The sequence below is a fragment of the Calidris pugnax genome, unplaced genomic scaffold (genome assembly GCF_001431845.1).
Source record: "Calidris pugnax isolate Ruff unplaced genomic scaffold, ASM143184v1 scaffold20, whole genome shotgun sequence".
Lineage (NCBI taxonomy): Eukaryota > Metazoa > Chordata > Aves > Charadriiformes > Scolopacidae > Calidris > Calidris pugnax.
Window position 1 is genome coordinate 22,635,580 of NW_015094510.1, and position 27,089 is coordinate 22,662,668.

The 27,089-nt window shown below is 43.9% G+C and overlaps 1 protein-coding gene across 4 annotated transcripts in view; it reads left to right on the top strand.

The window, feature by feature from the left end:
* The first annotated feature begins 61 nt into the window (after positions 1-61).
* Positions 62-27,089, top strand: part of KATNAL1 (katanin p60 subunit A-like 1) — a 46,239-nt gene continuing 19,211 nt past the window's right edge. The window contains exons 1-5 of one of the 4 annotated variants that reach the window (XM_014966085.1): positions 155-194; positions 8,210-8,293; positions 9,236-9,411; positions 19,041-19,201; positions 21,485-21,683. In XM_014966085.1, the coding sequence (XP_014821571.1) occupies positions 9,250-9,411; positions 19,041-19,201; positions 21,485-21,683 (522 nt within the window). In that variant the 5' untranslated portion in view covers positions 155-194; positions 8,210-8,293; positions 9,236-9,249. The other 3 variants (XM_014966086.1, XM_014966084.1, XM_014966087.1) reach the window with 3 other exon arrangements.

Consider the following 27,089-nt stretch of genomic DNA (forward strand, 5'->3'; position numbering starts at 1 on the left):
TGTAGTCCTGCGGCCCCCGCCGGGCGCTGGGCACTCAGGGGGGAGGCGGCGAGAGGAGAACTACAAATCCCAGCGCGCTCGGCTATGGGGGGAGGATGGAGATGGGCGCTGCGGCTTTGCCCCCGCAGAGGAGACCGTTGTGAGGAGGGGGGAGGCTCGCCCTGAGTGAGGATGTTGAGGCGACTCGTCTCTCGGTGCCGCCTCTGAGAGGATAGTGGGGCCGGAGAGCCCTGGCCGGGGGTCACGGGTGCTTTCACCGCTGGAGGGAGGGGCGGCGCGGAAGGGGAGCGCGGTGTCGGACGGGGGGTGGTCGCAGGAGGAGGAGTATGGCGGAGCCGGGGCGGGGTGCGGTGCGAGGGGAGGGCTGTGGCAGCAGAGAGGGGGATGCAGCGGGCCGGGCCGGGGGGATGGCTGCAGATGGGGAGGGTGGTGCAGGGTGAGGGAATGGAGGGGAGAAGCCCGGGTTGAGGGGGGGATGCAGCTGGGTCGGGGGGAAGCGATGAAGGATCCTGCTGGAGGCTGAGGGAAGAATGAATGCCAGAAGAGGGGCACCCGGGAACGTCGGCGGATGGATGAAGGGGGAGAGATCTGCGGGAGGAGGAGGGGCTGAGCAGATGGAAGGGGAGGGCTGTGGAGAAGGCCGAGTAGGTTGGAGGCTGGGTAAATGGATGCGGAGGAGGCAGCGGTCAAAGAGAGCCAGGAGGTGGTGGCCCTGGGGAGCTTCCCCAACCAGTTTACTTAATAGTTAGCAGTTTCGTGTGTCTTGCCACATTTAGGCTCTGTTGGGCTTGTTGCACTAGGTGATCTTTGCATGAACAGACACTGTGTTAATTCTTTAAAAGAATTTGGCTTGGTTTCTATTGTACTCCTGCTTCTGCCCTGATGTCAGCATCGGCATTTGTCTCTCTTCCCTCTCCATTTCCTCTGATGACAGTTCCAGTGTTAACCTTTATCCTATATTCTGCAATAGGCATGGGAAGCGTGTGTAAAATTGCAGCTCCTGTTCCAAATCATACATTAAATATATATATATGTAACTGGAATATTAGAGGGAGTTATTTTTTTCTTCCTGAAAATCTGCATTTTACAAGCATTATTACAGTAGTATTCCCTTGGATATGGATCTTGAATGTCTATTCCTAATACAGTTTCAAATGTCATAGAGATGGGTTTCTTTCCAACGGGTGTTTTTTATTGCAGCTGAAGGTTTTTGTTTTTTTCTTTTCTTTTTTTTTACCCCCCCACCCCCCACATCCTAGGCAGGCTTAGGCTTCTCTTCCCAGCTCCTGGTACTTACCAGACAGCAGAAGCGAGCATTGCTGCTGCAACGTGCTGTCAGGGTGCTTTGCTCTTGGAAGCAGGTAATGGGAGAGGAACGGATCCTGCCCTGAGCTAATCACAGTCTCGAGATAGTTACAAAAGTAAATGGAAGACAAGGAAACAACGATAGGCCTTTATCTGTTTTGCTGTGTAAATAATTGCCAAAAAAAAAGAAAAAAGCTGATTCTTCTGGGGACACGCTGAGAAATCTGAAGAGTTTATGTCTGTAGTACTAACAGCAATATGCATATAAATGTATATTTTAAAGCATATATGCTATTCTTTAGAACGATTTAAAAAAAGAAAACTTCTAATGAAAAAAATACACATTCAAAGAGCCAATTCTTTGAAATTCAGAGGGGAATTCAAGAGGTGGAAAAGTATCCAGGCCTAAATTCTGACCTTATGAGTCAGGGTTATAAACACATGTGTGGCTCCATTAAACCTGCCATTATTCACGGGGAGTTTATCTGGGTTGCAGATTGGCTGCGCGAGGAATGTAGCAGCAGCAGAACGGGATCTCCGCGGGGCTGGCTATGGTCTGGCAGGGCTCATGAGCTGCAGGGCTGTGGGAACATGGAGATGCTGGCACACAGCCCAACCTAATAAACGCTTTGCACCCAAGCTGGCTCCCCACGGACACATCTTGGGAGTCTTTGGTGGCACGTTTGCTCCACCAGAAATGCTTACACATGTGATGCGCAGAGGAGCAAGCTGCTCCACAAAGGGCGAGAGGGATTATTGATTTGGGCTGATCTGCACTTTGTTGAGCTCCAGGCAGGCCCTGCAGAATCCTTCTGGTGTCTGAGCTCTGCATTCTTTCAGAGGATGGATCATAGAATCCTAGAATTGTCTAGGTTGGAAGGGACCTTTAAGATCATCTAGTCCAACCATCAGCCTAACTCTGATAAAAAAACATCACTAAACCATGTCGTTAAGCACCACGTCAAACGTCTTTTGAATACCTCCAGGGATGGTGCCTCAACCACTTCCCTGGGCAGCCCATTCCAATGCTTAATAACCCCTTTCAGTGTAAAAATTTTTCCTAATATCCAATCTGAACCCCCCGATCCATCACCTCAAGGCTGGTGCCACCTGAACACTGGCTTGGGTTTGGTGTGGTACTGATGCCAGAAGCCCTGGAAACTGCGGGAGAGATGTGTGGAGCCAGCCTGGGTCCAGCAGGGATAAGATGGAGAAGAAGGCAGCAAGCCTCTCGCTGCCTGAACTGTGTGTGTATGGAGTTACACTCCTTAGAGTGCCCTGTAGTGTTTGTGTTAGCTGTTTTCCTTTCTGTTGCTGGCCTCACTGATGAACACCTCGTTATCCTGAATAATAGGGATGAGACTGTATGGATATATAAGCCTGAAGCTGATACATGAGGTGCTCTGGAGAAGGATACGTTATGCAGTCAGTTTTAGGAACAGCACAGCCGTCTCATTCTCCTCTTTCTAGTTCTTCAGAAAATTCCAGTTCAAAGGCTTTGCAAATGGCCATTTCATTCTCCAGGGTGCTACTGTTCAGTGCGATAGTGTATTCCCTCTAATTAAAACACTGACCAACTGTTTAGTGGTTTCTTATGTATTTGTGTTTACTTTTAACTTGTGGTGGATGTCTGCTTCATTTGAAGATTATTTTTTTTTTCCACTTGCATTTAAAGTTAACATTCAACTCTCTGTTTCAAGTTAGCTGTCAGAAGATTGCACCCCGCAATAGTGGGAGGGCTGTGTGCATGCTTCTTCTCCTTCCCACTTCCACACACGTTTCCCCATTAACTCTGCGGCTGCTATTTGAAAACGGAATTTCAGTGCAAAGAAGCCAAGACCCAGTTAGCAGAAAGCAGTTAAGTGAAGTGAAAGATCCCTCGGTGCTGGGGGACCACGGTGGGGGTGTGTGTGTGTGTGTGAGCTTGCTTTATGTGGTGTGTGTGCTGCTGTGAAGTGACATTGTGGAACGGGGAGTGAACACTCCGGTGACATTACCGGCTGCAACCCCCGGTGCTGCTGCAGCAGCTGCTGATACGCACAGAAAAAGGCCAAAAAAAAAAGAAAAAGAGCACTGGCGTAGCACACTTCTCTCTGATTCAAGGAGCCATTTCAATGTAGGTTCAATCCAAATCCGCTGGAACCGTGCCCCAGTCTTATTTATATATATTTTAACAGGAGTTGTGATCCTGTGAGGTAATGATGGCTGGCCTCCGCTCCGGTCCGTGGGACCCCAGCTGCAAGTTTGAACAAAGACAAGTTAGCAGGGAAAGAGAGATTTGGCTGTGGAACTTGGCAAGTCTTTTGTTTGTTTGTATTTTATCTGGCAATGATCAGTTAAAATGTTGTTTTTGTCATGCGAACGTAATGCCTGATAATTGTCTGCAGCATCAGTGATTGCTTCTGAACAGAGACAGTTAATTATTAGAAACGAAGACCAGTTGTTCCGCACCCAAGTCCAAAATAAAAGAGATAATCTTTCTAATGAAGCAGGCAAGAGTTATTTAGTTTTTTGAATAATTGCATTTAATAACTTATTCTTAAAAATCAAATAAAATACATCAAGCCCATGAAGAAGAAGCACAGTCTGTTTTTCAGTCAGAAATAGACTTCTGTAGGCTTCTAGTAGAAATCACATGTCATGCAGGGAAAAAATGCTTTTTTCTTCCTCTGGTAGTGTTCCAGTTACTGTCACAGTTTATGCTTCTCAAGGTAAGGTATTGTCATATTGTTATATGTCTCTATTTTAACAAGATTTAGCTTCGAAGGGAAAATGGAAAATAGGATTGTTGTACTATTTAAAGTGAAAACATAAATCGAGAGAAAAGAAGCTGTTTGAAACTGGTCAAAGCCAGCTTACAAAAACAATATGGCCTTAAACTAAGAAGGGCAGGTTTAGATTAATTTTAAGGAAGAGCTTCCAAGCAGTAAGAAGAATTTGAGAAAGGAAAAACTTCAGTTCGTTGCTTAGACTCTAGTTGTAGAATTGGGTGCACATGAGAATGGATGAATCAAAAAATCGAAACCTCTTAATACTGGAGTTCTCTTCCTTGCTTTGCTCTGCGTGGCAATCGACCTGTTCTGGGGCTGTGCAGTGGCAGAGGGATGTCCTATCTCTGTTTTGTAGAAGTGGAAAACTTATAGTCATACCTCGGCACTGAATTTCAGAAGATGGTGCTCAACAGCCTGGCTCTCCATCTTGGGACGTTAGACGGGTCTCTTGCGTTGCATTTCGGGATGCCCGACGTCATGCTGCAATTCTGACTTACAGAAAACGAGAACCAGAATTAGTAACCAGTCTTCATCTGGGCATGTCCAGGCCTTTCCAGATGTTCAGCTGTCCAGTCAGCAATACTGCACAGCTGCTGTGACAAGAGACCATATGTCCAGCGATCTCAGGGAGCTATGGAAAATTTTTGGCCTGCCTGGGTAAAATTCTGATCAGCGAAAGACAAGTCAGGAAAAAAACAAGTATATTATAGCCCTATCAGTGAGGCATTAACAATTGATGTGGAGAAAAGTCTAATTAGTAGGCAGTAAATACGGCTTGATGTGACTATTGAGACAATGAGAGTAAAGCAAAAATGAGTAATTGCTCGTTTAATGAGTGTCGTCCATCCTGTGCAAGAGTTCAGTGCCCATGGGGAGAACAGGACAGCGTTGTGTAACATAGGCATGAGAGACATGTAAAGGTGGCAAAGATGCCTTTTATTTTGGCATTTGCAAAGCTGAAAGTTCAATATCAAGCAACGGGAAAGCCCCTGCTGCAGACCCCATCTATGGGGAGGACATTTATTGCCTCTGGCAGCTCTGGGGTGAGGTTAAGTGGGAAATGGACTGAAGGGGGACAGTTGTCCTGCATTTCCACTGGTGTTGCACATGTTCCGAATAGTGTGCTAAACAAGCTGTCCCCCCTTGCCCACCATTCACACAGTGCCTGTATCTGCCTGTGGCTATGCTTGTGTGGGTATAATGCTTTAATGTTAAAATAGAGACTGTCTTTTGGATCTTGCTCAATTGTGCGTTGCTGTAGTTCTGGGAGAAAAATTCTTTTCTGACCCCCGGATAGGGATCAGCTCAGCTTATGCTCCAAAGAATAGAGATTAATATCCCCTGTGACCTTCTAGCCTAGCTGCTGCAGGGTTTTTAACAAGTGAGTTTGGGACCCCATGTGTGGCAGCTACACTGGCATGAATGTCTGTAACGTCTCTTCTTGTCAATGATCCGTGAACTAAGGAATCTCCAAGGATATCTTGACGTGCCGTGGAGCTGTTATGGTCTAGTGCAGGAAAGAGCCACGCAATGATAGGATGAAAAGCCGGTGTCACAAGTAATGCGTAAGTTGTTCCAAATGTATCTGACAACAGTTGTCCCTGGCTGCGTACTTAAAAGATGTGGCTGTGATGTGGTAGGAAAACCAAATATTTAAAACCCCTAACAACAAAAACAAACAACAAAAGCGCTATTTTTGACTTTTCTATTTCTGGTTCCTTGGACGTTTGCAATGTTGTATGAACTCTATAATATAACATAGAACAGGTAATAAAAAAAATAAGTACATAACATGAAAAAGCCCACACCTAGTTCTAGCTACCTCTTCCTCCTGGCCCCTGCCACTGAAGAGTCAATCCAGGAAGGAATTCCTTCCTAAAAGTAATTTTTCTTAAATTTTTGTCATATTTGTTTTGACTTGCTTAGGCTATTCAGAACTCATGTTACCATGGCTAATGTGCGTAAAAAGGTTTGTAATTTGTTTAAACCACTTTTAGCCATTAGTTTAAAATAGCCAGTCTTTTTGCAGTTGGAGCTCAAAGAATTGTTTGGGGGTCAGGGGTAGCACCGATTTAGGAATGAGGTCTCCAGTTGCTGTTTCAAACATGTCTCAGGTGTATGAGTGATGTTATATTCACCTTCTCAAGCTGTATTACCTGCTGGGGTATCCAGGGTAGGTGATAAGTAAAAATTGAAGTGCCTGAATCCAAGAGGCTTTTGTCAGCCAAGCTCAGAGTCATCAACCACTCAGTAGGATGGGGAGGGACTCTTGATCAGGGAGTGTAGCAATAGGACAAGGGGTAATGGTTTTAAACTGAGAGGGAAAATTTAGATTAGATATCAAGAAGAAATTCTTTAGTGTGAGGGTGATGAGATGCTGGAACAGGTTGCCCAGGGAAGTTATGGATGCCCCATCCCTGGAGGTGTTCAAGGCCAGGCTGGATGGGGCTTTGAGCAACCTGGTCTAGTGGACGGTGCCCCTGCTCTTGGCAGGGGGGTTGGAACTCGATGATCTTTAAGGTCCCTTCCAACTGCGTACCATTCTATGGTTCTATGATATATGTACATCCACCAACCTTCCTACGTGCTCCAGGTTTCGGTGCCTGTTGATGTTTAGAAGCTTTCCAGCATGACACACTGGGCATCAAGCTCTTGGTTAAGCTTCAGTGTATGAGGCCAGAAGCCCCTGAACTTTTGGAGGAAATTGGAGGCTCTCGTTTGGTTTCCCCCTGCAGTTTTAAGACCATGTAAAATCATCTGCCTCCCACTTTCCAGCTTCCTGAGCTAACCACTCTTTTGAAGTGATCATGGGTATCTGTGGTCGCTGTGCCTTGCCTCCTGCCCATGGGTTGGTGCAGCTTCCACCGGAGACAAGGAGGTTGTCTCCTCCTGTGCACGGGGCACTCTTCTGGGTGTCAGGGGAGCTGGATGTGAGTGTCAGCCCTCTTAAGGCAAAAGGGAGTTGAACACAGGCCTGCAAGGTAGGAACTAGCTGTAATAAACAGATACAAGAGATTGCTAAAGTAAGTACATGTTCTACTTAACGGATTTCTAGGAACTGAATGCAACATTTCCTTAGAAATGTTTTATTTACTCTCTCTTTTTTGCTACATGTGGGGAAAACCTCCAGAGATTTGAGGACTGTTTTCCTTACGGGGACAAGGTGGTTGTGTAGCAGATCCCAACCTGGATGTGTTTGAAGGCAGGGCAATGGGTTCTGCCCCAGGTGGTGGCTTGTTCATTTGTACGTTGACTCATCAGATCTGAATGGGTTGTAACCTATATTCAGTTCATATCTTTTTATCTGTTTCCAGTGCAATGCAAGCGACATCACTTTTTTTTCCCATCAGTTATCATCTTCTGTATTTTAAAATTAAATGGTCTTGTCACAGAGCTAGGGCCCTCCAATGCTTTACCCTGCCCTTCCTCATCACCAAGAGAAAAGAAAATCAGGGTCGTCGCCCTTCCCGTCTTAGTTCTGCTCCTGCCCAGAAGCTTCTAGCAGCCCCAGGGAATGATCTGCAGGACGAAATGTGTGGCAACAGGTTTCCGTGGCTTGGTTGCAGGGAGCAGGAGTGAAGAGGTGGTGGAGGAGACCTGGTGTGCAGCTGCAGGCAGCAGTAAGGACCATCGGTTTGGCGCTGTTGAGAGGCAGGGTGTGTGTTTGCTATTCAGGGAGGGCAGAATGAAGGTCATGTGGACGTATGTTCAACTTAATGTCAGAGGTTTGAATTTTGCTAAGCACGAGGGGATACAAAGACATAAGATACATCCTCCTTCATGCCATCTTGATCTTGTCTCGCCTGTTCTATAAAAACTACTAACATTTTTATAACCCACTAGGATGTAAAAGGTTGTTTCTCCCTGTTCTGGCTTCTCTCTGCTACCACCTGCTCCTACCGCACGCACCCCCAGACCAGGGGCTGTCTTCAGCTCTGCAGCCTGAACCCTGTGCTCTCCCCGTCTGCCTGTATCTCTCCTTCCCTGTTTCTTCTCCACCACCTTGGTCTTGCCAAACCCTCCATGCAGCTAGTGGACAGCCCTCCCCAGCCAGCCTCCTCCCTCTCGGTCAGTTCAACCCTATGCATTGCGTAGCTATGAATTGTGAAGTTTTTATTATTTTTGGTATCCAGAGTTTTACATCTGGGTGAATGTCAGGGACCCCACCTGTCCTGAGTCAGAGGACAATGGAAAGGAACTGATACTCTTTTTGTGTGGTAAGGACCTAGACTTGTGAGTCATGCGGGATTCAGATGAAGGGGCAGGCATTGCTTCAATCTTGACTCTTAAATACAAACGTAGCTTTACAACATAGCTTACGTTTGAATGTGTGGTTTAATATTGCTTTCTTGAATGGTTACTGTGAAAAGTTAGACCATGGGTTTGCCTTAAAGTCATGCTGCGATTTACTACTTGTATGAAAAAGTTAGTAAAATCCGTAAATCCTAGATTGTTCTGGGGACTAGGGGAGGGTTGTACTTTGGGAATCACTGTTTTAAGAAATCTTAAATTTGGATTGCTAACTCTGCCGTAAATCCCAAAGTGACGTGTTAAATTTAATGAAAAAAAAATCCAAGTCAGCATGTGGATGTTGGAGTACTTTGAAAGAATATTTAAACAGAAAGAGGCTCTCAGCTTTGTCTGTAGTAGAGCTGTCATTCAACCGTATCGTAATCTCATTAGGGTGAGGGCTCTTGAAAGTGCTAAGTGCAGACTTCCCTGATGCTGCTTGGCATATTTAGGCACGTATGTAATACAACAGTATAAAAAGCAATTTAATGCCTCGTGTGAGTTGCGATTCACGGGCTGATGGCTGCTAATATATTGTGGTGCTCTACAAATTGAAGTTTGGCTTGTTAGGTTGAGTGTGGGCAGGGCATTTCATTTTCTTGCATGAATTTAACAGGATTGGGGCCACAGACAGCAAAGAAGTTGTGTTTTTTCTCACTATAAAAGAGTTATGATTCATGATCGCAAACCTTAGGCTAGTAAAGAGATACTCCAAAGCTAAGTGGTTGAAAAAGAGGGGGACTGGCTGGGAACAGAGGGTGGAAAGACACAATTCAGCTACGAGAGAAAAAACAAAACTAAAGGGTTGTGGTCTGAATCATCCTACAGCATGTAAAATTCATTTTTCTGATGATTGTGTTCTCTTTTAGATTTCTGAGCGAAGATGAATTTAGCGGAGATTTGCGATAATGCCAAAAAGGGAAGAGAATATGCACTCCTTGGGAATTATGACTCTTCTATCGTGTATTACCAGGGTGTCATCCAGCAGATCCAGAGACATTGCCAGTCGATCAGAGATCCAGCAGTTAAGGGCAAATGGCAACAGGTAGGGTGAAATAAGGTTGCCTTTATTTTATTGCTTGATATTTGAAGAACACACTGTACTTCCTAAGCCTTTTAAGGTATAGAGAACGTATATTTCAGTTAAGTTTTCAACATTTCTTTTGCAATATTTTGCTGATATTTATGGGAAAATAACTTTTGTGGTGTGTTCAAAAGGACATCGTTTGTTCTAATTGAATACATTTTTTTGTTGTTTCCACTGAGGATGTCTGGCTAACCACTGGTCTGTTAGTGCGTGATTTGGAAAAACTGTTTTGCTGAGGACTTCCTGTTACTGTTTTTATCTTTTGACCATCTAATGTCCAGTAAACTAAGATGTGAGAGGATGGGTTAGCATCACTAGAATGGCTGAGTAGCAGTTAACTGTAATGCTACAGTGTGCAAATTTGGATCAGGTTTCTAAAGCTTCAAGTAATACTCTTAGCCTGAGTCTTGCACACATGCATCTCGCTGCTCAGCAGAGTACTGTTGAAGCTGAGGAAGTAATCCGCAGGTGAAATGTAAGAACCTTCATTGGGCACTTCCAGTACTTAAGTCTTCCTTACATTTTGTGGCCCTATTTTTCATTGTACAAAATGTGTTCCATAAAAAAATAATGTTGGAGGATAAACATATAAAGGGGTATTCTAGAATAAAGAATACATGTTGCATAAATATTATGTTTTTAAAGAAGAGCATAGCTCCTATAAAAGATATAATTTTGCAGTAAGTAGCTGAAGAGATGATTTCAGGAAGAGTTTTTCTAAATATCGTGTTTAAACGATGTCACTTTAAAACAAGCAAATTTTTCCTTTTTATTGGAGCAGATGCTTTGGTTATGGCTTTGTGCTTGAAACATCTGACACTAACATAGAGTATTTTGTGTATTGATAGCTACAACACTGTTAGCAATCATTTTGTAGTGACAGTACTATTTGTAGGTGTTTATCATAGAGCTGGAGAAGTCTGTCTGCTTATTGAGAGCTTGTGTGCAAAGCACATGCGTGTACAGGCAACAGTGATAGAGCCTGGCTTTCCTGGTCATGTAATAAGCTGAACGTTGTACAGGAGATATTATCTGTCAAGTATTTGTGTTCAAGCTCTTCCCCACCTCAGGGCATGCTGATACAAGGTCTTCATGCCCCATGCGTGCCCTTAGTTCCTGCTGAACTTCTAGCTGATGTGAAGGTAGAGCGTGAGGCTTTCCTTGTTCTGCAGCTGCATCACTGCATTTCCTTCACTTCTAATATTTAGTGTTTCCTCCTATGACATGGATTCTTCTATTAAACTTTTAACAGCTCTTATCTTGTGAAGGTTACTTACAGTCTCGTAATGTTGTGTGTTGTTTGAACTGCTTCAGAGAAGGCTGTGTGCCATGGAACGCGTGCTGTACATTGGAGATGAGCCTCAAGCCAAAAAGGAGCATTAACACAGTTTCCAGGATTATTCCCTGGGGAAGGCAGCTGGATCCTTAGCAGAGGATCTAAAGTTGGCATCTTCTCCAAAATTATCCCTTTTAGGTAAAAACAGAATGGCCCCTGACAGTGTCCCATAAAAGCTTTAGAGAACTGTCCCCAGAAAGATCAGCAGCAGGTGGGGTAGCGTCTGTCACGCTGTGTGCTCATGTTAATTCTGAAACTTCCCAACATAGCGGTGGCAGATGAACTTTGTCAGAATATTGCTTTGCCATTACTGGTGCCAGTCTCGGCTCAGGGACAAGCACCAAAAAGTAAGGAGCATGACAGGCTGTTTGCCTTCTCATTCATTTGTAGGACTACCTGTAGCCCTGGGAACAGAATTATATAGCCCTGAGAGGAAACGATGCAGTCCTAGAACCCCTGGCTTTTCCTTGCCTGCACCTGAATGGTTTGGTGAGACCTATAGATGTAGACCTGCTTTCTTACCCACTCTTCATAAATAACTGTTGTGCCATCTCACTCCTTGAGGCAGACTAAGAGGGAGTCTGATGATCTGGATGTCAGCACTGCTTTCCAGCTCCCACAGAACCTCCATCCAAACTGTCAGTCACATTCAGTAGCTGTCTGACAGACAGCCTGTTCTGAAAAAAAATTAAGCCAAACGTTGGATGACAAGAAACATTCACCATAGTAAAATAGTTACTCTTTTTAGATCATCCCCATGAAAGAGTTATGCCATACACATTACGTAAGTTTAGCAAATCTTGGTGCCAGTAGTGTGCAGAAGCAAAAGATTCCCATACCTGTGTGCTTCTTGCAAGTGACAGGGGGAGCAAAGCAACACGTAGGTCCTGGTCAAGGTGATGACTACAGTTGATTTTTACCTGAAATTCTGTCTCCTCTGGCATATGGAACTAACCTGTTCTTTAGGTTCTTCAGTTTCTCCATTCTGTGAGGAATCTGAGGAGGATAATGCCACTGGTACAGTTTGGAGGTGGAGTTTAGCAATCTCTAGCAGACACTGGGTAGATAGAGCTTTTACTGTTGGGAGCAGTCACAGTGTGAATGGCCATGTAGATAAGTGCTCGAAGGAAAAGATTATTACTTAAACAGTTCTTCTCTGAGCTATAGTGTCTGCATGCACATTGACAACCTTGAATCCCCTGAAGGATTCCTGGGACACCAATGCTGAGGGGATCTGACAGTATGAAGGGAAGCATGTCCTTCCTTTCTGTACATTTGTGTGCAGCGCACGAACAGGGTGTTTGTCCTACTGGTACTTCTGAGGCAGTGAACTCAGTTTCAGGTGTTTGCCCACGTGTTCCCTCATAAAATGGAAATGCTTATACAAGTAACATCTCAAACAGTAGTTACAGCCATGGCTCTGCAGCTGTCCAGCTCGTACCTGATACATGAACCACTGTTCCCCCTATCTGGTCACTTCTCTACAGCGGTGCTCCATCCTGAATAGGTACCTCATGCTAGGTGGATCTGTTTTGTTGCCTTGTGTACTACGTGGGATTTTTCCAGCAGTTTATCGAGCAATGTAGAGCAGGCTGTAGTTGGGATTTTGGGTCAGACTCCCAAACACTCTTCTTCTACCGCTCTTTGCTTAGTTGTCATTGTTTTCAAATTTCTACAGGTTGGTTTGGACAGAATGATATTCTGTACAAGTATTTGGTGGTTTGTATTTCATATCACACAGTCAGACAGCTTCAGCTTTGCAACTGGGAACCCTGATTTCAAGGGTCCCTTGTGCTTGGTCCTGATAGTTACGAGGAGGAGGAATGTGAACATGTATCATCTGGTCCCCTGGGAATAATCGACTGACTCAGTTCCACTTGCTGCAATACTGCTTCTGGGACTTGAAAACAGAGGAGAGGGGCTGTGTTGTTAGTCTGGCACAATCTGCAGAACTTCAAAAGGGCAAAAGATGCAGCCTGGAGGATCCACCAAAGCAGTGGTGTGACAACATAAGAATTCCTCTAACCCTTTGGAAAAATCATTGTCATTGATTGTCTGATAACTAGCTTGGCTTGGGGATATCAAGGGAGACCCTTATTTGTTTTGCATCCAAGGAGTTCCCAGCTTGCTCTTGGGTAGCTGAGTGTAGCTCCATTCTTATAGAATCATAGAATTATCCTCACTCCTAGGCCTCTGAGCTCATTCAAAAAAGAAAAAAGCTACTTCTTTGTTGTACTTTGATATTTGGCTGACGTGTAGCCATATTCATCCATATAAATGCAGGCTGGGGCTGGCAACATTCAAAATCAGAAGCGACTCATCTCTTTTTCTACTTACCGCCAATAAAAGGTAGGTTTACTTTCATGACCGCTACTGTGAACTTTACTTGTGCTGACATTCCCCCTTGTTTATTCCGAGAGAGTTCCTTGGCCGTTGCAGTCTTTTTACTAGACAGCTGGCTTGTAGGAAAGAGCTGCTTCGGTGACAGCTCAGCAGCTGCAGAATGACAGCAGAGCGTGCCCCCGGGAGATGGCACTGCCTAACGACAAGGCCAGCGGCTGTCGAGCAGAACCTGCTGCGTGTTACAGCCGTGTGCTCCGTGTTGCATGGTATCCGAGGGCACAGGAGCCTCAGCCAGAGCTGGGGCAGGAGTTCAACGGTTCTCTGAGCGCTTGGAGCAGCCACCAAAGCACCCTTGGTCACTGGAGCAGGTCATGAGGTGCACTGCCTTCTTGCTTAAAGAATAAAGGATGACTTTTCCTTTTTTTTTTTTTTAAACACACATTTCAGTCAATCTGTGCGTATGTTGGGTTTGCTTCATGCCCGTTTTATTAACACTTCGTAGGTTACTTCATGAGGAAGGCTGAGGGGAGACCTTATTGCTCTCTACAACTACCTGAAAGGAGGGTGTAGAGAGATAGGGGTCGGTCTCTTTTCTCAAGTCACAGGTGACAGAACGAGAGGAAATGGCCTCAAGTTACGCCAGGGTAGGTTCAGGCTGGATATTAGGAAAAATTTTTTCACTGAAAGGGTTATCAGACATTGGAATGGGCTGCCCAGGGAGGTGGTTGAGGCACCATCCCTGGAGGTATTCAAAAGACGGGTTGATGAAGTGCTGGGAGGTATGGTTTAGTGATGATGCTCCTTGTTTGTTGTGTGGGTGTCTATTTTTGTCAGTTAGGTTGACGGTTGGACAAGATGATCTTTAAGGTCCCTTCCAACCTAGAAGATTCTGTGATTCTGTGATTCTATTAAGGAATATTCTGCAGGTAACTCATGAAGAATTGTGATTACAGGAGTATACTTTGACTCCATGGGATCAGGTTGGGTTACAGGGCATTCATTTTATAGTTTAAGGAATTGTTATTTTTCACTTTTTTTTAAATGGAGCTTGTTGAATAATTAACACTAATTGCAGGCAGTAATTTCAGGTTTGGAAAACACTTCATAGAAACTTGATTGGTTTTGTTCCAGCATGATATAATTAAAAAAAAACAACAACAAACCTCACATTATTTGTATTTACCAAGGTACAAATAGCCATGTTTATTGCTATGGGAAGTTGTGTAGAAGTAGAAGCTCTAGCACAGCAAATCAAAGCTGTGCTTTGATGCCAAAGGTACAACAGTTACCAGATTGTGAAATACAGAGGAAGTCACTGAAATGGGTTTTTGGATCTACTACTAAGAAAGGGTGAACTCAACTCTTGATTACTGTGTTATATACCCGTATTTTAGGATCTGTTTTCTGCTCGGTTACTGTAAATCCTTAGGGCTGGACCTAACAAAGCTATGGGCCACCCCCTGGGCTGAAAGGCTGTTTATTGGGCTTTCCAGCATCACCCAGTGCCCACGATGCTGCTTCTGCGGAGGAGGTGATGTGTCTGGTAGGGATGGCTGATGTACCAGAGCGTGGCTCTGGGGAGCTGGCAGTTTCACACGGTAGCAGAACCCAGTTCACGTCCTACCATGCCTGGGGAGGCCAAGTCCTTCCCCACTGAGTCTTCCCTCCAGCTGCACCAGCTTCTCTCCCTCCTCTACATCCCACCATCCTTTGTCCTGGGATTCTCCTGGCCAGAGGGTAGAGAGCCAGTGCAGCTTGCTAACCCAGCAAAAGTGTCCTTTATTTCCTTTTTATCCTCCTAGGCTAATTTTCTACCATTTTACCAAGCTGGGTTACTTTACTGAGATGCCAGAATTGAATCCAGAAGAGCAGTAGCAGAGTGTGGTTGGGGAGAAAAAAATGAGGGGAAGCAAGATCTTCCTATTTGGCAGTTAACTTGGTCCACACTATCTCTTGAAACTGGTTAAACATGAAAAACCTAAAAGCGTGCTTCAAGTTCTCTAGAACCCGAGCTGGAACCCCCTGGGGACTCTGGCACCCTAGGGAAGGGTGTGATGGGGGGCAAAGAGACTGTGTGAGTCAAACCAGTGATTTTCTTGTTTGCAGCTCTCTGAGGTTGCTTCAGAGCAGCACTGATCACTCAAAGGCGGTGCTCAGTCACCTCTGTAATTACCACACAGCCCTTCTTGTCTCGCATCTGGGTTATTTGTTTCTCAGCTGCAAGAAACTCTTTCTGCACCTGTTCCATCTGAGTTGGTTTCTTTAAGGCCTCCAGGAATTTATCATCTGGTTTTTCTTTGTGGTCCTGTTGTTTGGGGGTTTTTTGTTGGTTGGTTTGCCAGGTACTGAGTAAGCAGTAAGGGTTTGTATTTCAGACTGTGGTCTGCTCAGGTCTGGATAAGAGGTGGCCAGCAGTTGTTAGTCTGTTTTCAGCTTCCAAGGCATCAAAGGCTCACTTTCTCTCAATTTTCCGATAACATCCTCCTTGCTGGGCCAGGAGAGCTGAATGACAACACACCAGCCCTCAGTGCTGGCAAGTTGTTTTCCACCAACTTTTCCACATGTGTTGGAAGGGTGATAGGAGGAATCCTGTCTTCATTCCTGGAGCACTGGAGTAGGAAGCGGCTGGAGGATTTATGCTGTATCATTCCTTTGTACCTCACAGCAGCTGTTTGGCTGGATTTATTTTTGGGCTGGAGGGATGCGTGTTAGACAGTTTGAAGGAACCAAGTTAGTAATCAATCACATTTGTAACTCAGCTGGAAGTTCTTGCAGTGGGGGACGTGTCTGCTGGTTGTGTGATGAGAAAGCAAAGAGAGCAAAGCAGGGCAGGAGCAATCCTGCCTGAGCTGGACGTCCCGTGTCTTTGGCAAGAGAGCATTACCCCATCTGGAATGAGCAAGAAGGCTGCTTCGCTCTGTGAAATGATCAGCTTCTTCCCATACCTAAGGCTCCTTTTCTACAGATGTTCCTGGTGAAGTAATTGCAGTGTTGCAAGAACTGTGCAGGGCCTTGGGGATTTACCCTTCGCTTTGCCTCTGTCCTAACTGCTGTCTTGCCGATGACAGTCACATATATTCTTCTTCTTAAACAGGGTTTTAAACCAGAGAAGAATTTCTTTGTGCTGCTGAAATCTCTTAATTTTTCCTTGTGGTGAGAAAATTCCTGGAAAATACTACAGAGCAGAATGATACATTGCTGTGGGATATACCTGGTAGTATTTTAGGAGAATTGTAGCTTCCAGAAAGCGATGTGTATTTGTTACTGACTGCTGTTGATTTTATCATTCTTTCTTTTATACACCTTACCCACCAAACAGTTATGTCAGAGAGTGCTTTCCATCTTGAAGCTGCCCTAGCAAAAGTGGGGGGCGGCTGCTGCTGCTTCGAATCTGTAGAGTGGGGGTGTGGGGTGAGGAAAAGCACCATTCTGAGAGGGGAAATAAGAGTGAGAGAGAAATGGGATGAGCAGGTGAAAATCAGGCTGGAAGAAGCATGTTTCTAAAAGGATGCTGACAAGACAGAACCCTGCATGTGGCCAACGTGGTGCCCTTCTGAGCATGCAGGGAAACAGGAAGATCTCAGGGTAGGGGCCCACATCCTTTCACTGTAAACACCATAAGGAAAAACAGTCATAAGATGTGCTGCTGATCTACTTCCCTGATCTGCTGCTGGTATATTTATAACCTCAGCAGACAGGCTGGATTTGCAGACCTCCATTCTCCTGATCCTCTCGATTATCCCAGAATCTGCTCAGGATATGCTCAGCAAAGAGAGTCTGGATTTCAGGCAACATCGTTGGCGTCTGTTGATGCTGTCCTTGGTTGCCTCCCTCTGTTTGCCACAAAGTGAAACCTGACTGCAGGCGATATTTTTCCCAGCTCTTTTTCACGTGGATGCATGACATGAGCACAGCTGAGTGCCTTGTGTCTTTCCTTGCCTTTCTTGTAAGCTGACTTTGGATCCTGGTTTTTGATTCAGCCTTGCCGTGTGAGTGAGTTGTAGCCTCGCTCAGTTGTGTGCCTGATGACAGCCTGCAAATATCATAGAATCATAAAATCATAGGATGGTTTGGGTTGGAAGGTATCTTAAAGATCATCTAGTTCCAACGCTCCTGCCATGGGCAGGGACACCTCCCACCAGACCAGGTTGCTCAAAGCCCCATCCAGCCTGGTCTTGAACACCTCCAGGGATGGGGCATCCACAGCCTCTGGGCAACCTGTTCCAGTGCCTCACCACCCTCATAGTGAAAAATTTCTTCCTAATATCTAATCTAAAGTGACCGTCTTCCAGTTTAAAACCATCACCCCTTGTCCTATTGCTCCACTCCCTGATAACGAGTCCCTCCCCATCTCTCCTGTAGGCCCCTTCAGGTACTGGAAGGCTGCTAGATGGTCTCCCCGGAGCCTTCTCATCTCCAGGCTGAACAACCCCGACTCTCTCAGCCTGTCCTCATAGGAGAGGTGCTCCATCCCTCTCATCATCTTTGTGGCGCTCCTCTGGACCCATTCCAACAGGTCCATGTACTTCCTGTGCTGAGGGCTCCAGAGCTGGACACAGTACTCCAGGTGGGGTCTCACCAGAGCAGAGTAGAGGGGCAGAATCACCTCGACCTGCTGGCCACACTTCTTTTGATGCAGCCTCATCATAATGTTTCTTCATGAGAGCTTTTAGAGCCTATGTGCCTTTCCAGTGGATGGAAAGGTTCAGGATGTCTCTGTAGCTCCAGCTGCAAGCCTGTACCAGGCAAGATTCACACTGGCCTAAGGTAATCCTTGCTTAGTAGAACAGAGTGACAATACTGGTTTCCAGGCATGCACAGCAATGCATGTGTTAGTTTTAGCTGTGCACCAACACTTCAGTGAAGAGGTGACATCTGGGTGTCATGACCCTGGAGCAGATAAAAGCCAAAGTAAGCAGGGAGGTTGATCCCACAGGATGGAAAGCGTCATTGAGTGATAGGTGGAAGACTGGCAAGATGCAGTCCAAGTGCACTCAGGTGAATCCTAGCACATCTGAAGCTAATGCACTGACAGCTTACGCTTCTGAGCAAGAATGTGCAATGGAATTAATAGCTGCTGGTGTGTACTAAGGACCGGTGACCTTAGCATACAAAAATTGTACTTGTAACAAGCCATATCACTTAAAACTTAGAAAATTTATACTCAGAAAATTGAAATGAAAAACATCAAATAAATAATCTTGAAATTATTGCAGTAGTTCTCATTCCCTGACTAGTAGAAATAGAAACATCAAGTATAAAATTCAGCTGCATAATTCTTCATCCTGATTTCTTTCTGAGGCATAATTTCTTCTCAATTTTATTTCCCTTACTTTACTTATCATTTCAACTTACGCTGTAGGGTGTTAAAGTTCCATTTTCTAATCTAATCTTTGCAATCCACCAAAGAATTGGCTTGTGCTTTGACTGTATGGTGGTGGTGTGTCCCTCACAAAGTTTGTTTTGTAATATTATATTTTAATGATTTAGCCAGTTTTATAACTAGGACCTTGCAGACTGTAATCAGAGAAGTTATTTTATAGCAGAATAGTAGCAAATACGTTAAAGATCTGCCAACAGCACTTTTACTTGTGTGCATACATGTCAACATGCACACATAAATCTAAGTATCAGCATAATTTATGGAAGAGTGATCCCTGTATTAGCAATCATGTCTGGTCGTGATGTTGACAAGCAGGAAGATGAACTCAACAGAGGTTTAGTTGTTTATGCTGTTGTTAAAGATCTGTAGTCAGCCCAAAAGGTCTGGGATTTGTGAATGGAAAGGGCTGGGAAGCTCTGCTTTTGAGGGTAGCGTATGTTTTGAGGTACTTTCTATGTTTTGTTTTGTTTTGTTTTTTAAAAAGTTTGATTTGTAGCTTTTAAAATAATGTGTGTATTTCTTAAGGTCCGACAAGAATTAGTTGAAGAATATGAACAAGTTAAGAGCATTGTCAACACTTTAGAGAGTTTTAAAATGGACAGACCTGCAGATATCCCTGTATCCTGTCAAGATGAGCCTTTTAGAGATCCCGCTGTTTGGCCCCCTCCTGTTCCAGCTGAACACAGGTAAGGAGAGGCTCAGGCAGAGTGGATGGAATAAAGTTGCATTGCCATGATTTTATGTTCTTTTTTTGAATGCATTTGTAACATGAAAATCACTTTTAATTTACCCCTTAGTAGTTTGTAACAAATAATAACTACAATTCATTGGGGGGAAAAGTAATTAAAGTATGGTCAGATTTATTGCTGAAGTTCTAAATAAAGTTAGTCCTTTATTGTGGTAGGAGTGAGTAGGAGTGCCTGGAACTAGAGCCTGCTGGTGAGGTAAGTGGGCTTTTGGTGACAGTTGCCTTTTTCATGTGCAGGGAGATAACTTTTCCATTTAAGTTTATTTAAAGTGTTGAATTCATTGATGGCTGAGGAGGAGCTGGAACTGAAGGATCTTGAAGGACATGGTGGTTAGAAATCGCTCCCTAGCTACAGATAATATGACCTGTGTTTAATCCGTTGGTTAGTTTTATTGCTAAACGTTCTGTTATACATGCTGTTTCGCTTCTGTAACCACCCTTAAGGTAACTTTAGTTAGCTAATAGTTTTCTCAAAACAAATGCTTGTGCATTTTCTGAATTCCCTATTTTCACGCTAACAGAGGTTGACACAGGTTGTTGGAAACAACAAATCCAATTTAAAACCAAGAAAAACACTTATGCCAACATTTTTCTAACATTGTAATAGCGAAGAATTTGAATGTGTGTATACTCACATAAGTAAAGGAACAAAGTAAAATGAGAGATCTTGGTTAACAGAAAGAAATGCCACTTATTTGTAGATGCATGTGCTTTATAATTATCAAATGGATCTTCACTTTTCAAAAAACCCTATGAATGTAAGTGTAAAATAATATTAACGCTGGTTACTTTTGTGAGTGGTAGAAATAATTATCAGAATTTTTGTGGTAATGTTACATGAAGTGCAATATGTATTTATTCTTATATCTTTCTTAGAGGCAAAAGCCCAATAGTTCATCCGCTTTTTTAAGCTGAAATTAGCCACTCTTCTGTGCTGTTAAGTTTGATGAAAATGTATGCAAAGCAAAATGTAGCAGTTGTATCCAGCATTCAAGTATGTACTCTTTTTAAGCCATATTCCAGGAAACTGTTTTTGAAGCTAGCAAATTATGAGTTACTCAAGAATCAGTAGAAGATTCAATGGGGACACTAATTAAAGTTGGGTGACATTCCTGGTCGTTTATTTTAGTTCTATCTTTCGAGTTCAATCCCTAGAGCAAAATGACTGTGATGTCTTATCTTAAAACCAAATTCCTTCTCCTCGTGCCACTGCTGAGTTCTCTTTGACATTGTGGGTGACGCACACAAGGATAGGAGGTTGCTGTTCGGCTCTGTTTGCTTTTGCTTTCCAGGCAATTTTTATGTTTTGACATTTTCACACAGGGGAATGAAGACAGAGGTAGGAGGATTGTTTTAAAATTCTCCCTCCTTTGTTTTGGGGCCTGTCAAAGCTATTAGCCAGCTTTTTTTAAAATTTTTTTTATTTTTACCAGGAATGTCATCTGGTTGTGTAGAACTTGTGCATATGAATGTAGCCTAATATAATCTCCTGGTTTGGAGTCAGAGGAAACTACAATTTGACAGCCTTTACTAAATTGTTTCCTCTTTTGTTACATGCATGTTGGTTTGTTGTAAGATGATTAGGAGTACTGATTTTAGAGTACTGTTAATTTTCTTTTTTTTTTTTTACTCTTAAGACTTTTTTTCCTTTTGTATTTTTTTCTTACTTTGGGTGTCAGACCGAACCAGAAATATGTTGCTAGATTTGCAGATATAGGGAGATAAGACTTAGAATCATAGAATTGTTATGGTTGGAAGAGACCCTTAAGAACAGCAAGTCCAACTGTTAACTCAGCACTGCCAAGTTACTCCTAAATCATGTCCCTAAGCACTACATTTATACATCTTTTAAATACCTCCAGGGATGGTGACTCAACCACTTCCTTGGGCAGCCTGTTCCAATGCTTGACAGCCCTTTCAGTGAAGAAATTTTTCCAATCTAAACCTCCCCTGGCACAACCTGAGGCCATTTCCTCTTGTCCCCTTGACTTAGGGTCTTGTCAGCTTTAGTAATAATGCACCAAGGGAATTAATGACATATTAGAATCCTTCCTTAGAATTGTCTAGTTTGGAAGGGACCTTTAAGATCATCTAGTCCAACCATCAACCCAACTCTGACAAAAACCATCACTAAACCATGTCATTAAGCACAAATACCTCCAGGGATGGTGCCTCAACCACTTCCCTTCTTAATGTTGCTCTCTTTTTTCTCTGTTTTTAGCATGTTTTTGTTGTGCTTGCTTGTTGTTAGGGCTCCCCCTCAGATAAAACGTCCTAACCGAGAAGCAAAACCTTTGAGGAAGGAGTCCCCAGGGCTGCAGCCCCGCGGGCTGGCGGGCAGAGCACACGCGGTCTCCAAGGGGGAGAAGTCTGCGGGCAGCCGCGAAAGGGAATCCCGAGCTAGAGGAAGAGATGACAAGGTAAGAAGTGGGAAAGAATGTGGAGGGGGAAGGAGTTACGACGCAGCGAGTGGCAAAGGGAAGCATTCTTAGGTTTTTGTATTTAATACAGATAATAATAAAAAGACACAGTAATCCCGTGCAAGAAAACTTGGTGCTTTCCTCTCGCCTCATGGACAAAGCATGTATCATGGGGATATCTAGTAGTAATGACACCTAATTAAGGAGAGTTCTGTCATGATTTGAAAAGATTTTTTTATAGGGATGAAGCATAGTGGCCTGTTGCGGGGGGTTTCTCACCATCTCAGTGAGACCATTGGCTCAACTCTAATCTGTCAGTGTCAACCAGGCATAAAGTACCTTCTCCTCCTTCTCCCCCACCCTTTTTTTTTTTTTTCCTTCTAAAAAAAAATGGAATCCAAATCTTTATTGTAAAGATTACAGGTAAAAAGTGAGACCAGTGGTCTTCTCTAGACTTTAAGCATTATGAATGGAGCTCCACAGTGCAATTACCTCTGCTGTACCATAGTAAAATGTAGCTTTGCCTAGAAGTCCAGGACAGTTCTGTAAATGTATTGACACTAGGTAAATCTGTGCCAAATTATCTGAAGTTTTAGATTTGAAAATGATGTGAGGGAGACGTAGTAAAAGCAAACTCTTAGAACTTTCATTTTCTTTAGTTTGTGACAAGAGTTTTATATTTATTCTAGTGAGTGGGAAGATGCTTCTTGGAAAGGCTTTGTTTTAAAAATAAAAACAATGAAATAAATCAGAATAAGTTGGAGATTCTTTTCTCTGAAAACCCATAAAAAAGAAATGGCACTGAAGTAAACAAAAAGGAGAAACAGTGATTCACTACCAAGTAGTGATGTCAAAGGCAGGACTGTTTTGTGGCTGAAAAAAACACAAACGTTTGCGTGCAAATTGCTGTTTCTGAGACACTAGCATTTTTAAATTTAACTGCGGAGTCAGTGCCAGGAACCCAAAGAATCTGTGGTATAAATGTTAAAAGCAGAAAGTGTGCCGAAGTGGTTGTACTTCCCTGACAGAGAAACGAGACGCCCCTTCCCATGGGGGCACACGGTATTGCATAGATCTTGATAGACGAATATGAAAATATTTAGGCCATTTTTCTTCCAAATTAATTTGGTTAGTCCGTTCTTGGCCTTTCTATTACAGGTTGTTTCTTCTCAGCACAGAAAGGGCTCAAAGATACTCTTTTTCCATCATGAACTGCTTTTCTGATACAAAGGAAAGGTATTAAGCAATCCCAGCCCTTACTACCATCAGTAGGTAGGGCCAGGCATGTTTTCAGCAGTGCCACTGAGTGACTGCACAGATCAAGTTTAATCATTTTAGAAATCTCTCTACCCTGGATCAGTAAGATTTAAAATAGCAAGTGTGCATCCTGCAAGCTATAAAAAGCTTGTGAAGATCTGTGAAATTATTTACAGTTCTGCCAGCTACATGGGGAATTGGGAGTCGTGGTGTGTGACAGGTTCACCAGATGTGCTTGTGTAAGGCAGCCTTCAAAGTCTTAGCTCTAATGAGGGTGAACTCTGCTCTCGAAGCTTTCTGGTGACGAGCATTAGAGGGCTTTACTATAAGGAGCCCACAACGACATGACTTCTACGATACTGGTCTCTGGGAATAATGCGATTAGCAACGCTACTGCTGCCAGGCAAAGGAAGAGTCATGAAGGTGTTCCATTTAATAGGGTACATTTTAAACGCTACTCTTATCTTGAATAAATTGGTCACTAGGTGGCAGAAGGAAAATATGCCTACTCTTCAAAAATACCAACACACGTGCTCTTGTTTTCGCCTTTGTCTAGTTCCTCGGTGGTTATTTTGCTTTGTCTGGGGTATATATGCAAAAATCACACCAGGTTACAAATTCTCATGTGTTGTCTGATGATTTATATATATATATATATATATATATATCTCCATGCTTTTCTTTTGAAGAAAATTTTGCACAAAAGAGGAACTAGCCAGGTGTGGTAAGTGAGAGAAGTTAATGCAACTTTGTGTATTTTACACGCAGGCATGAAAATGGGCTTAACTTCCCTCTCAGTTTTGTTCTTTCTTAGTTTTCAAGTGTTTATGTCCTTCAGCTTCTGAACTAAAGCTACAAGGACCTTATCTCGGTAGCCTTGTGTGTTGAATCGAACAGGTTTGGTAACTCTACTATTTCTCCTCCCCAGACCGTATCATCTTTTCATTCTGACCATAACCATCTTGGGATAAGGAGTTTTAACCTGACTGTGCCTGTAAATTGACCTTTTGTAGTGCTATATAAAATAATTTTGAACTGCAACCCACCAGATGGTGTTTATCCACTAAGCCCTTATATTTACGTGTTCCTTTTTCTAAATTACTGCTTTCAAGTGCTTCTTCTTTCTTAGTTCCACTGGAAATTATTAGGCTTGTTCTCAAGGTACCTTCTACTGGATCATTGCCAAGAATTTTAGCTTCTGTTCAGCAGTTCAGCTTAAAGAGGGAACATGTATGCTACCTGTATGTCTTTTAGAAATTGCATAATACCATATCTAAGCACCAGAACAATTTTTTAGGAGTACTCTTTATTTTAGATTGCCAATGGACAAGGACGGCAGATAGTGTGAACGACATGAAATAGTCTGTGCTGCTGAATCAGTGAAGTGAATATCAATGAAGATAAGACTTTAAAAAGTATTTTTTTGCTTGGTTATTCTGATGTGCAGGATCAGAAGCAAAGGCAAGATAGATTACAGGAATATGGATGTGAGATGAGGTAGTGGTATTTAGGTGGAAGCGTAGGCCTCCATACATTGGGACTGGAAGGCTAAATAATCTCTATCCCAGAATGCTGAAGGAACCTGTAGGTGATATTGCAGGGTTGGGAGCGGAGATTTCCAGTAAAATTTATTTGGTCTGCTGTTGTCTCATGTGAATGGTGAGTTGTGTTGACATGCCTGTATTTACAAGGGGGAAGGAAAAGTGATCTGGGCAACTGGAGTTGCTAATTTTACCTAAAAGGTGTGTAGGGTTTTACAACAAATTCAGAATGAGTGAAAAGTGAAAGACTAGGGACTAACTGGAAAGTGGAGTAAAGTAAAATATGATTTCTTAAGCAAAGGTGTTGCCTTTGCCAGCACTTTCTTTAGAGTCCTAGTTAAACTCTTAGAGAAAGAAATTAATCTTCTTGAATGCCACATGGAAAGTCACTAGTTAATCTGGCGAGTGTGTGGTGTAGAAGTGTAAGGTGGGGAGGAATTAGGCAGCAAAAAGAAACAAGTGGTACTGAAAGAAAAAGTATCAGTCAACTGGCAAATCATTTATGGATTTCCTCAAGAGTGGAGATTGACTTTTGTTTTATATTTAAATTAATGACCCTGGCACAAAAAGAGAGGCATTTGCTAATTAAATTTGCTGATGACATCAAGCCGGGAAGCACCTTCACCAGAAGAGGCGGATGAGAACTGGATGACTGTGCTGGAGTCATGGAAATGGGATAATGTTTATGGGTGCAGAGCAGCAGGCTGTGTACTTGGAGACTACAAGAATTTCTGCTAGAAGCTGGGAGCTCAGCAGTGCAGGAGAAGAAAGATTTGGGTGTATCAGCAGAAATTGGATCAGGCTGAACTTTGATTTGGCACATCACCTTTTCCTGGTGGTGATGGGAAGGACTAGCTGCAGGAGTGAGGTGCAGCCAGGTGTCACCTTTGGCTGGCAAGGGGTGGAGAGTGCATCTGGAAGTTGTTGTTTGGTTTTTATGTGTAGTGGGAAAGCATGATGTCTTCAGGACCCAGCTCTGGTCATTGCAACCACCAGGGTTCTCCTGCGGGATTCATCTGTTTGAGGTTGGGTGTAAGGTGACAGTATGATATAGCCATGGAAATGAATGTGAATGAAATCCTAGGCCCAGTTTGTTGAGGTGTTATCAGCAGAGAGGAGAGATGCCCATGCCATTACAGGAGGTCCTGTTGAGACAGCGGCTGGAGTATTTTGTGTGCATCAGTACAACCATGCTCAAGAAAGATGTATTTATATTAGAAGGCAGGAAAAAAAAAAAAAGAAAAACAAAAAAGGTTGCCAAAGTGAACAGGTACGGAGTGTTCAGCCTGTGTTCCAAGAGGAGACTTAATTTGGTAAATGAAGGCAGAGCACACGGATGCTGCAAGTACATCAGGGTGGTGGACGCATCAATGAGACAACTGCTGAAACTAATGCACAAAGTTAGTACAAGAGTAGGAATACATTCATTTTGGAAATTAGGTTTTCGTTCCAGGGGGTTGGTGCAGGTCTGACAGCTTTTCCTGATGGAAAGCCCAGAAAAATTCTAAATGTGTTTAAATCAGAACTTGGTTGACTGAGAGGGTTACATGATGGGACTGCCAAGGGGACTTGGTGGGAGCAGTCTCTTGCACTTCTGTATGTTGGCATGTGTTCTTAGAGAGAAGCCATCGCAGCAGCTTTATTTAAAGCTATTTTGGGAAATTAATTCCACAAGAAGAGATGAGGATATGACTGGAAAAAGGATGCTTACTCCTGCTGCCTGGATTCAGGTGATAATTATTTTTTTCTAGTCTCCACTCACCTGCTGACTGAGGACTGCACGTTGGACCAATTTGGGACCAACATTAATAATCTTCTCACATGTGAAAACTCCAGGTACTTTAAAGCTTGGTTTAATTCTGGAACAGAAAAAAAAAATACCTAAACACTCAATGTCACTAAAAGGATAACCAAGGTCATGATGAATGCACATAAATCATAGACTGGTTTGGGTTGGAAGGGACCTTAAAGATCATCAAGTTCCACCCCCCCTGCCATGGGCAGGGACACCTCCCACCAGACCAGGTTGCCCAAAGCCCCATCCAGCCTGGCCTTGAACATCTCCAGGGATGGGGCATCCACAGCTTCTCTGGGCAACCTGTTCCAGTGTCTCACCACCCTCATAGTGAAAATTTTCTTCCTAATATCTAATCTAAAGTGACCGTCTTCCAGTTTAAAACCATCACCCCTTGTCCTATTGCTCCACTCCCTGATAAAGGGTCCCTCCCCATCTCTCCTGTAGGCTCCCCTCAGGCACTGGAAGGTCTTTATAAGGTGTCCCCGGAGCCTTCTCTTCTCCAGGCTGAACAACCCCAGCTCTCTCAGCCTGTCCTCACAGGAGAGGTGACTCCATCCCTCTCATCATCTTCCTGGCCCTCCCCTGGACCCGCTCCAACATGCCCATGTCCTTCTTGTGCTGGGAGCCCCGGAGCTGGACGCAGCGCTCCCACATCTCCCATCTGGCCGCCCTTCTCCTTCTCTCGGCGATCCGAGCGGCAGGAAAACCTCACGGTCCCGGGGATGGCGGGTGCCGCCGGAGCGGCAGCGGCAGCGGGGCCGGGTCCCGGCGGGCGCGGGGATGCGCCGCCCCCCGGCGGCGGAGGAGCCG